This window comes from Ranitomeya imitator, chromosome 1, assembly GCF_032444005.1.
Source record: "Ranitomeya imitator isolate aRanImi1 chromosome 1, aRanImi1.pri, whole genome shotgun sequence".
NCBI lineage: Eukaryota > Metazoa > Chordata > Amphibia > Anura > Dendrobatidae > Ranitomeya > Ranitomeya imitator.
The window spans coordinates 724,047,687-724,059,748 of record NC_091282.1 but is presented as its reverse complement, the minus strand read 5'-3'; the positions used below and the strand labels follow the sequence as shown (position 1 = coordinate 724,059,748).

The window sequence follows — 12,062 nt, the reverse complement described above, 5'->3', positions numbered from 1 at the left end:
TGTGTGTGTGTATGTATATATGTATATATATATATATGTATGTATATATATATATATATATATATATATATATATATATATATATATATATATATATATATATATATATATATATATATATATATATATATATATATATATATATATATTTATATATTTTTTTTTTTTATTTATTTTTTTAAAATCTCAAATCTTACCATTTTTTTTATTGGTTTTCCCTTGGCCGCACTGTATAGGTGGAGCAGTCCCTTTTATTGCATTTGTCGACTTCAGGAAGTTCATCTTGATAAAGATTAAAGCAATTAAAAGCTTATCTTATTTTCCTGTTGTGATAAGCTGGATTTAGAGAGGAAAAGCTTAGATTTTCTGATTTGTGAAAGTGGTTCTCATCTGCCTCAATGTTGTGACCTGAGATGTAATGGACCATCAGGACAAACGCCGTGCCGGCTCCTGACGCACAACCTAGACGCACAATCCCACAACCTAGATATCACTGAATGAAATATTCCAGTTGTAAATTTTTATTCATTACATAGTGGAATGTGTTGAGAACAATAAAACCTAAAAATTATCAACGTAAATCACAACTAATATCCCACGGAGGTCTGGAGTGGGAATGATGCTCAAAAATCAAAGTGGAAAATGAGGTTACAGGCTGATCCAACTTCAGTGGAAATGCCTCAAGACAAGGAAATGATGCTCAGTATTGTGTGTGGCCTCCACGTGCCTGTATGACCTCCCTACAACGCCTGGGCATTCTCCTGATGAGGCGGAGAATGGTCTCCTGAGGGATCTCCTCCCAGACCTGGACTAAAGCATCCGCCAACTCCTGGACAGTCTGTGGTGGAACGTGACGTTGGTGGATGGTGCGAGACATTATGTGCTCAATCGGATTCAGGTTTGGGGAACAGGCGGGCCAGTCCATAGCTTCAATGCCTTCATCTTGCAGGAACTGCTGACACTCCAGCCACATGAGGTCTGGCATTGTCCTGCATTAGGAAGAACCCAGGGCCAACCGCACCAGCATATGGTCTCACAAGGGGTCTGAGGATCTCATCTCGGTACCTAATGTCAGTCAGGCTACCTCTGGCGAGCACATGGAGGGCTGTGTGGCCCTCCAAAGAAATGCCACCGCACACTATTACTAACCCACTGCCAAAGCGGTCATGCTTAAGGATGTTACAGGCAGCAGATCACTCTCCACAGCGTCTCCAGACTCTGTCACGTCTGTCACATGTGCTCAGTGTGAACCTGCTTTAATCTGTGAAGAGCACAGCGCGCCAGTGGTGAATTTGCCAATCCTGGTGTTCTGTGGCAAATGCCAATGAACATGTCACTGCTTCTTTTAACCATCTCCGTTTCCCACTCTGAAGGAGTGACCTAAGACGGATCATGCGATTCCCTTTTGACATTTCTGTGCACGATGTTAATATGCGGAGCGTCTTCTGCACTTTTTCCGGTGGAACCCAACTGAAATGTGCACATTCCCTGATCAGATGAATTTTTTACTGTACAATGAACACCATAAAACAGAACCCATGTAACATGGCAGGTTTGTGGATTTTTTTTTTTTTTAAACCTGTACCATAAAAAATCTTTTGTTTTTTTTTCCCCGTGGTACATTTTGTAGCAAAGTTAATGGTGTCATTCCACCTTTTGGCACGCAAGTAAAACACGCCGGCAGATGTTGGTCGGCGGAAAAGGGTAATTTAGTCTCTTGCAATATAGGATGCTGTAAAATAGCTGCACAGCCCTGGGGCGGCTGCAGGAGGAGAGCCACAATTATACAAGGGCAGAGAAAGTACAACGTTTCTTCTGTAGATATTAATGGTTACGAACATTGAACACTATGTATCGGCCGGTTTTGAACATCTTTTTATGTTCTCCCGTGAAGAGGTCATGTTCTGGGGTCTCTGCTGGTCGTGTGCGGAGTTGGGTCTGCTGCATTATCCTTTGCTTGTTTGGGAAGAGTCAGATCTGTTGGCCTCGGAGGTGATGGCAGCGTGTCGGCTCCAGTACGTCACGCCAAACATCTGTATGGCGCTGCTTTAACTCTTTCAGGGCTCTCGCTCGCTCCTTTTTGTATGGTCTGTCCTCATCGAACTCTATGTCCTCACAAGCTCCAGCTGGCCCTCTTCCATCAGCGATTCTGTGAGGTTTACAGAACAGTCCCCTCTTGTGAACACCCAGGCACAACTTTTGCTGTTGTAATTGCATCTTTCGCTCTGGTCTGGGATTTGACTTTTTCTCATGTTCGGAGTTGTGTTGCATTTTATAAGGTCAAGTTAAGAGGCTTGCGATGGCCCCTTATAGACTCATTGAGCAATGTGGAATGATTATCACAAATGATGTCACATGAATAAAACTGTAATAGCAGAAAAATGAGATTTTTAAATTAAATACTTTCAGGTTGTAATACCCAGTTATCCCCAATTCACCGAATAGCTGATAAATGCCAGATCCTGGGGGGTACATCTGTGGATTTGTTCAACTTTTCATCTGTTGAATGGTATACGAAAATGTCACCACCGCTCCATTCCTGTTACACTGCTACCACCTGTCCAGAGGATACGTGGTATCTCCATTCCTGTTACACAGGTCACTCTGTGTAGCAGAAGTTTTAATCATCCATAACTGACTGTGATTCTTTACTCTACGTGCAGTGAGATTATGGATTCTTAACTGTAAGAGCAGTGAGATTATTGATTCAGTACGAATAAATGATTTTGCATTTCTTTATTCATCAGAAAAGTTCAAGAAGGGCCTGAGTGCCTTTCTTGATCATTATGATATGATATGATGGGATGTCATTCCAGGGAACTAGTCTGATTGCCATATGTTAAGTCGGACAGGAATGTTTCCCCTATTATAGGGCAATTGGCATCTACCTCCATGGGTTTTTTTTTTTTCAGGATAAACATGGGTTATCTGCTGAAACGTGATGGACCTGTGGATACACTGAAAATAATCCTGAGGATTTTTTCTTTTCTTTCTACAGATTTTTCCTTTTTTATAATACAAAGTTTTAAATCTGGGTGAAAATTTTACTGAATTGATATGCTATGGATGTGAAAATCAGCAGCTTGCCCTATTTTACTCTACATGTGGATCGATATTTGAGAAACCTCATCCACTTGTCTTGCACTTTTAAGTTTGCAGTGTTAAAAAGTTGGTCACAGATCCAGAAAGTTGTGCCCCAACTCCTCTGTTCCTCCAAGTAACGGGGGATATTCATTCCTCCATACTTTGGGGGGGTTGTTATACAATTACTCTCTGATAGTAGATCCTTAATGTGTGTGTGCATTTCTTTAATCAATTCCGAATATAAGGAAATTCTGCTTCCCTAAAAACTTGGACCCTAATGATCATGATTGATGACGTCTGCCCCCTCTGGTTATTTTCCTAGTCTGTTTACCAATATTTTTCCTCCTTTTGAGGTCCTAATTAGTTTCCGATGTTCTGCCTTTTTGATGAGAGAACAATAAACTCCCCACGAATGTATAATACGGCAGACTCGTACACATGTCCTGTAATCTCCATGACACACGTCTGCACGTGACTCGCTTCATCATGCCGAAACATCACGGGAAATATCTGGGAAGATAAATCATGGTTTGCTTATAGGGCAGTGTTGATTGTATTGGATACAGATTTTTATTCTTGCACCGGAAAACATTTTATAGGCTTGTACTCGCAGACGTGCGTTTTGTAGAACACATGGAAAACATTTGCTGAGTATACAGGCACCATGCACTGTATAGCTATGTCCTCATTACACAGAGGTACGGCTTTACAGCTGCGTGTGGACCCAACGCCCAGATGAGGCGTGACTTCCTGAGTCCTTGTGATCAGCAGGTATTATGGGAATTGCCGGGATTTCTAAGTCAGCAGGTTTCAGCAACACTTGGTTATAAACCTTGTTGTGACCCTTTTTAAAAAGAATGTCAGCAGGTTTTTGCTATCTAATCTGAGAGCTGCATGATGTAGTGGCAGAGACCCTGATTCCAACGATGTATCTCTTAAAGGTACCTTCACACTGAACGATATCGCTAGCGATCTGTGACGTTGCAGCATCCTGGCTAGCGATATCGTTGTGTTTGACAGGCAGCAGCGATCAGGATCCTGCTGTGATGTCATTGGTCGCTGCAGAAAGTCCAGAACTTTGTTTCGTCGCTGGACTCCCTGCAGACATCGCTGAATCGGCGTGTGACGCCGATTCAGCGATGTCTTCACTGGTAACCAGGGTAAACATCGGGTTACTAAGCGCAGGGCCGCGCTTAGTAACCCGATGTTTACCCTGGTTACCAGCGTAAAAGTAAAAAAAACAAACACTTCATACTTACCTTCCGCTGTCTGTCCTCCGGCGTTCTGCTTCTCTGCCCTGTGAGCGCCGGCCAGCCGGAAAGCACAGCGGTGACGTCACCGCTCTGCTTTCCGGCCGCTGTGCTTACACAGGGCAGAGAAGCAGAACGCCGGAGAACAGATAGCGGAAGGTAAGTATGAAGTGTTTTTTTTTTTTTTTTTTTTTTTTTTTACTTTTACGCTGGTAAACATCAGGTTACTAAGCGCGGCCCTGCGCTTAGTAACCCGATGTTTACCCTGGTTACCGGCATCGTTGGTCGCTGGAGAGCTGTCTGTGTGACAGCTCTCCAGCGACCAAACAGCGACGCTGCAGCGATCGACATCGTTGTCGGTATCGCTGCAGCGTCGCTCAGTGTGAAGGTACCTTAAGGCTACGTTCACGTTTGCGTTGTTGGGCGCAGCGTCGTCGACGCAACGCCCAGCGCATGTCAAACGCATATACAAATCGCAGCGTTTTTTGACGCATGCGTTGTCCTATACAATTGAAGATCAAAAATGCCCCAAAAAATACATTAAGTCAAAAGGCGCATGCGTCAAACGCGGCTCAACGCTGGCACCTGCGCCCTATGCGTTTTTCATAGACACTGTGTTTTTTTGGCGCATTTACGAAGCAGGTGCGTTGCATTCGTTTTTCTTCGGAAATGTGAGACCTCACAACTGCAACCTGTAGCATCGTCCGCGCCCTGTCTGGTGCGCCAAAAAATGCATGCGTCATACAACGCATGACCACGCATACCGACACATGTCCATGCGCCCCCCATGTTAGGCCTCTTTCACACGTCCAGATAATTCCGGTACCGGAATTATCTGTGTCCATGTGCTCACGTAGCACATCAGTGTGGCACACGTGCGGCAGCCGTGTGCCGCCCATGTGCCGACTGAGGACCACACGGACCGTGCCGGAGACAGCGCTACAGGTAAGCGCTGTCCCCTGCATGCGGTGCTGAAGCCGGTATTCATCCCATCTCCCCAGCAGCGTTCGCTGGAGAGAAGGAATGAAAAATCAATTTTTTAAAATTTATTTTCTCTTAAAAATAAAGTTTGTGCTTCCCCTCCCGCCTCCCATCCCCTGTGCGCATCCCCCCCCTTCCCGCTTGCCTGCAGGGAAATGCTCAGCCAGCTCCTGCGATGTCTCCGCTCGGTGGCCGCTGGCAGCAGGTCCTGTGTGAGAGCGGTCACATGGTCCCGCTCATTACAGAGAGGAATATGAGCATTTTTACGGGAAAATAAATAAAATAACATTGATTTTTCATTCCTTCTCTCCAGCGAATGCTGCTGGGGAGAAGGGATGAATACCGGCTTCAGCACCACACGCAGCGGGGACAGCGCTTACTGTAGCGCTGTCTCTCCTGCGGGCGGTACGTGCACACGGAGGAGAGTGCACACTGTTCTCCGTGTGCTGTCCGTATTGTGGTCCGTGCTGCCGGTAAAAAACGGACATGTCTACGTGTTTTGCACACGGACACACGGTCCGTGTGAAAACACGCATATGTGCAGAAACACATAGATCCTAATGGGTCTACGTGTGTCAGTGTCTCCGGTACGTGAGAAAACTGTCACTACACGTATCGGAGACACTGACGTGTGAAAGAGGCCTTAAAGATAGGGGCGCATGACGCATGCGTCGGTAACCGTTGCCGACGCTGCGCCCAACAATGCAAATGTGAACGTAGCCTTACAGGGCTGCGTGCTCCAGTTGTGTAGAATACCTGTTTTCTTCTGCACTGCTCACAATGCTGAGCTTTGTATAACCCCGCCCACACTCCTGGCTGATTCCTGTGTACATTGCAGCTACACGAACATAGTTAAAACAAGTTACAAATATTGTTTGGAAACATAGCTGCTTCTCCAATGTTTTAGACCAGGGGTCCCCAACTCCAGTCCTCAAGGCCCACCAACAGGTCATGTTTTCAGGATTTCCTTTGCATTGCACAGGTGATGCAAATATTACCTGGGCAAGACTAAGGAAATCCTGAAAACATGACCTGTTGGTGGACCTTGAGGACTGGAGTTGGGGACCCCTGTTTTAGACAATTGATTTTTATCATATTGTATTGGTTGGCAGTGTGCTGCTGAAAGAGGCAGAGCTGTGTAATGATTTCAGCAATATTCTCTTTATAGCGGTGTGTGTGAGAGGCTAATGTGAGTAACAGAGCCTGATGGGGCAGACTAAGCCTGGGGCGTCTTGCGTCTTTCAACATTATCTTTGTGAAATCTAGAAGTGGAATTAGTGTACAGCTGTAGGCTAAAAAATATATACTGTACTGTCTGTAATATGAGTATGTATGGGAATCCATCAGGGCCTTCCGTCAGAGGTATACATCGTGTGCTTGGACTTCTTATGGAAGACTTTATTGCTGTGTATAGAGTTTGAACTGAGTAGAATAGAAGTAGTAATTTATCATACTACCAGAGGCATCCTGAGAATAACTAATCGGAAATTGCCAAATATTCTAGTTTCTGAAGAAATCAAATCTTTGTTGCAACCAATTTACTCCCAAATCCTTGTCTCCATTCTCATCACCTTCTTGTGCTCTCGGGCCGCCCCTTTGGCGCGCCTCTCGGTGCTCTCTTACGCACATAAGTAATCACCCAGACCTGCTATGATGGAAGGACAGTCCAATCTCTCTATATAAACTCTACGGCTATGACGTGTGTTCTTTGTGTGCTGTAAAGCAGCACTGTAGCCTAGTGGTAACGACAGCATGGGAGACCTGGTTTCTAGTCTCCCCCACCCCAATGGGAAGCTGTGAATGGAATTGCTAAAATTTTTACTAACTTTTACTATGAACAATATTGTATCTTACAATTATTAGTTTCTGTAGAAGGACGTAGATCTGGGGATTTATTATGATGGAATATAGGCTGAACTGGATGGACAAATGTCTTTTTTCGGCCTTACTAACTATGTTACTATGTTCTTCCTTTATGGTATAAATGGGCACATCAGTGTATGTAATGAGCAGCCTTGGAATAATATGTATTATATGTTCTTTGCGCCCATTATTTATTGTTTTATTGTATGTTTTTTTTTCTAGATGTGTTGTAGTGTTGTTAAATCCAAGAAAGAACAAACAGCATCATATCCTGAACAGCTCCAGGTGAGTGACGCTGGGTCATGGTAACTAGTCCTCGCTTACAGAGACGTGTCGCTGGGTTCTCAGGTCCTGAAAAGTTGTTGGGGATTATCACACATGTACTTTGACCATCTATGCGTAGGGTAGATGATAAATGTGATATTGGATTGCTACAATCACTGGAACCGGGGTCCTGAGCACCTCATATTCCTTCTCATTGACTCCTCACTCATAGTTTTAACTAATGGATGGTTTCAGTACTGAACCATTGCCACAATTGGGCAATAATTCTATCTATCTATGTATCTGATCTATTTATCTATCATCTATCTATTTATCTATCTGTTATCTATCTTTTGTTTATTTTTTTTAATTGAACAGACATTGACTATATAAAGGGGATAACCTATTTTGATATTTTATATTTATGATACTTTCTACATTATTGTTGTTTTTCGTAAGCTCCTCTCCTCTTAAAGGCAGTAAAGACAAGTTCAAGAACTACTCAGTTAAAACCAATACTACACTAACTCTTGTGTTTTCCTGCCCGTACCCTGGCTTCCAGCATTTGTGTACTTTTTCTCCAGCCATTGTGATCTTTTCTTTATGTCAGCCTTGCCTCAGCCTTTGCTGTTACATTCTGTTTCCCTCTTAGGGTAAGTTCACACAGGACTTTTTTGCTGCGTATTTTTGCTGCATTTTTTTATGCTAATTTAGGTGTGTTTTTGGTGCATTTTTTTGGTGCGTTTTTTTTTTTTTTCTCTTTTTCCAGGCTAATGTCCTTGTATTTTCAGCAGCAAAAACGCAGCAAATGATGATACCTGCGTTTTTGCTGCGTTTTTTCCAACATCCATTCAAGTCAATGGGTGAAAAAACGCAGCAAAAAACGCTGAAAGTGACATCCTCTATGTAAAAAAACCGCAGCAAAGCACAAAATACTGATCAAACAAAAAAACAATGTGTGTGCATGTGATTTCTGAAAGCTCATAGGCTTTGCTGCTACTCTAAAAAGCAGCTGAAAATTGGCATAAAAAAAGTAGCAAAAACGCCCAGTGTGAACTTACCCTTAGGCTATGTGCACACGTTCAGGTTTTTTCGCTATAAAAACTCATTAAAAACGCATACATTATGCATCCTATCATTTAGCATGCATTCTGCATGTTTTGTGCACATGATGCATTTTTTTCCTGGAATAAAACGCATCGCGGTAAAAAAAAGCAGCATGTTCATTAATTTTGCGGATTTTCTGCGTTTTTCCCGCTATTCTAAGCATTTGGGGAAAAAACGCAAAAAAAAAGCATGCGGATTTCTGTCAGAAATGTCCGTTTTTTGTCAGGAAAATTTCTGCAAAAAATCCTGGCGTGTGCATACCATTTGTCTTCTAACTCTATTCATGGCTCCTAGAGTCAATCATTGACCTAGAGAAATCCTATTTTCTCCTTCATACTTGTAGGTGACACAAAGACATCTAAACAAGATCAGAGGAAGGATCTTAACCCCTTAGTGCCCGGACCAAATTTTTTAAATCTGACCAGTGTCCATTTGCGTTAATAACCCCTGAACGCTTCAACAAATCCCAGTGATTTTGAGATTTTTTTTTTTCTTCATGGCACATTATAATTTATAATGGTAAATTTAGGTTGAAATGTTTTGTAAATAAACATAAAGCATATCAGAAATTTAAAAAAAAATGTTAAAAAATTAGCAATTTTCAAACTTTGAATGATGATCTCTTTTATCTAGATAGTCATACCATAGAAAAACATTAATAACATTTCCCTCATGTCGGCTTTACATCAGCACCGTTTGTAAAATGTTACTTTATTTTGTTAGCATTTTAGGAGGTTTAAAAGTGTAGCAGTCATTTTTCGTTTTTTTCACAGAATTGTACATCATTTTATTTTTTTAGGGACCTATGGGTTTGGCTTTGGGGGTCCTATATATTGGGAAACCTCCAAAAGTGATACCATTTTAAAAATGACCCCCTGACATATTGAAAACTGCTGTCAGGTAGTTTATTAACCCTTCAGGTGATTTTCAGGATGAATGCAGAGGCATGATAGGAATGAAAATGCGTATTTTTACCACCTAAATGTCGCTAACTTCTGAACATGTTACTACAGCCGGCAGACTATTTGACTTTGAATTGCCATGGCAAACATCAGGACCACACGACCATGATCTCAGGGTGCCGATGGAGATAGAGGGAGCCCCCACACTTAACTATTTATATGATGTAGTCACTATTGACAGCAGCATCTAAGGGGTTAACCAGGCATGGTCAGTGCAAAAACTAACCCTGGCCAATGCAGCAATTTGTCAGCTATAGTGTACGTCTGCTGGATTGTCACACAGACTCACGGTCATTAAGGGGTTAAAGTGTATGACCTTAATTTTTCTATCAAGGATGGATATTTATATACAGTATCAAAATATATACTTTTTTATCGTACCGATCTTATGATATGTGATTAAAATAAGGCGCCACACTTCTCACATGACCCTTTTGCAGTGGTATTATGGACGCAAGTTCCAGCTCAACTGTAGGCTTAATTAATATGACCATAGATGCCTGTAATCCCATTAATTTGAGAGTCAAGAAACCCATGGGCATGCCAGATATTGAAATGGAAACCGACAAGAAAATGCAGCCGCATAACGTCCGTCTGAATTTTCCCACGAAGACAGGTGCAAATACTAGTTCTCAGCGGAGTCCAGAAGCCGTAACGCTTCGTGGGTGGAGTATAACACACCGAACAAGAGGCGGCTGATTAGTATTATACTTGTAGGGTGCCAGTCACAGGGTATCATATATGGCACCATGCCAGCCTACAGCTGACTGACGACATCAGGACATCTGATGCTCTGCCCACTTGATCTAATTAACACGCTGCCATATTTTATAATATATTTTATTTTGCAGTTTCTCATGGTTTTGCAAAGATTTTCATAATTGGGTGAAAAAGGAACTGCATGGAGTGTCCAAAAAATATTCAGTTTATTTTGTGTACTACTTGATCGCTCTTTATGCATGTTGGGTGATGTCTCAATCAGCAGATTTGCGCCCGGATAAAATTTTTCACTGTGAAGATTCTCTTAATTCTTCTTTACTCTTCGCTTTTAAGACTCCTCTTTATGATCAAATATTAAAGGGCTTACTGGCAGAAGCAGAAACTAATTTACATTTCGATTTATCCCGCTTTACAGTCTTCTAGATCACGGTTTGCACGGTTTTAATAAAAAAAAAGTCCCTTGCTACAACAAAACGTCTCACTGCTGTTTTTCTTTCTTTTTTTTTAATCTTTTCTTTATATAGAGGCATTAGAAAGTTCTGTCAAACTAAAATGCAAGGCTTAAAATTCTTCGCAAGTCTGACCGTGTCATAACGTGATATAGCTTTTCACAATAATTCCTCCGATTTTGTGCACTGGCTTTTTCTCACCGGTTCTTAAGTAATGTGTGAAAAAAAAAATATTTGTAAGGTTCCTTATGTGTGCTGTATAGCACGTCTCATGATAAGGGAACATTCATTGGAACCACGTGCGTAACAGACAGCACACGGACCAATTGAAGTCAATCTGCTATGTGCACGCAGGTGATTTTTCCAGGTCTGCTTGGTAAAAAAAAAATTAAAAAAAAATTTGCAGCTGGCGCTAGTCTGTTTTGATTTTCAAGACCAGCATGATGCATGTAAATAGTAGGCAGCTCCCCCACCGGCCAGCTATGGGGATGATCACTGTTTAAAGGGAACCTGTCACCTGAATTTGGCGGGACCAGTTTTGGGTCATATGGGCGGAGTATTCAGGTGTTTGATTCACCCTTTCCTTACCCGCCGGCTGCATGCTGGCCGAAATATTGGATTGAAGTTTATTCTCTGTCCTCCGTAGTACACGCCTGTACTAGTAATCTTGCTTTGCGCAGGCGTGTACTACGGAGGACAGAGAATGAACTTCAATCCAATATTTCGGCCAGCATGCAGCCGGCGGGTAAGGAAAGGGTGAATCAAACACCTGAAAACTCCGCCCATATGACCCAAAACTGGTCCCGCCAAATTCAGGTGACAGGTTCCCTTTAAACCTCAGGGATGCAAGTAAGTATTTTTATTTATTTTTTGTCATTTCCAAGATTTTAGTTTTTTCAATTTTTAAAAAAAAAAAAATAAATATGTAAAGGTTTGTAATTTTTTAAATATCATTCCCCAAAAATTCAATTATTGTACCAATTACGGCTACAGTTTCTTCCCCTCAACATTATTGCACCATAAAAACCTTCTGCCTGTGAATGGATTATTAAAACCAATCACAAAAACCGTAAATGTGGTTGTCCTGGTACAGGGAAAATTTGTGATTCTGCGAATATTCATTGAAAATGAAATCAGTGGAAAATTCATGGAAAATCACTTTTTTATTCCCTCCGTCTGTTGCACTTCATTAGATTTAGTTTACTAGTTTGTTTCATGTATGCAACTTAGGACTAGAGATTAGTGAATTTGCTCGGGTTCTGCTTATTCGGCAAGCTATAGCGCTTGCTGAATAAGCTGCAGAGGAAACCCGGATACATGGAGCGCTCCCAATAATCAGCTGATCGGTGCCGCAGCTGCATGTGTCCCGGCTGTGTCAGTCA

The 12,062-nt window shown here is 42.1% G+C and overlaps 1 protein-coding gene across 3 annotated transcripts in view; it reads left to right on the top strand.

The window, feature by feature from the left end:
* Nucleotides 1-12,062, top strand: part of MAPKBP1 (mitogen-activated protein kinase binding protein 1) — a 148,620-nt gene that overhangs the window by 86,656 nt on the left and 49,902 nt on the right. For all 3 annotated transcript variants that reach the window (XM_069732530.1, XM_069732529.1, XM_069732528.1), the window contains exon 4: nt 7,401-7,463. In XM_069732530.1, coding sequence (XP_069588631.1) covers nt 7,401-7,463 — 63 coding nt within the window. The remainder of the gene's footprint in view (nt 1-7,400; nt 7,464-12,062) is intronic.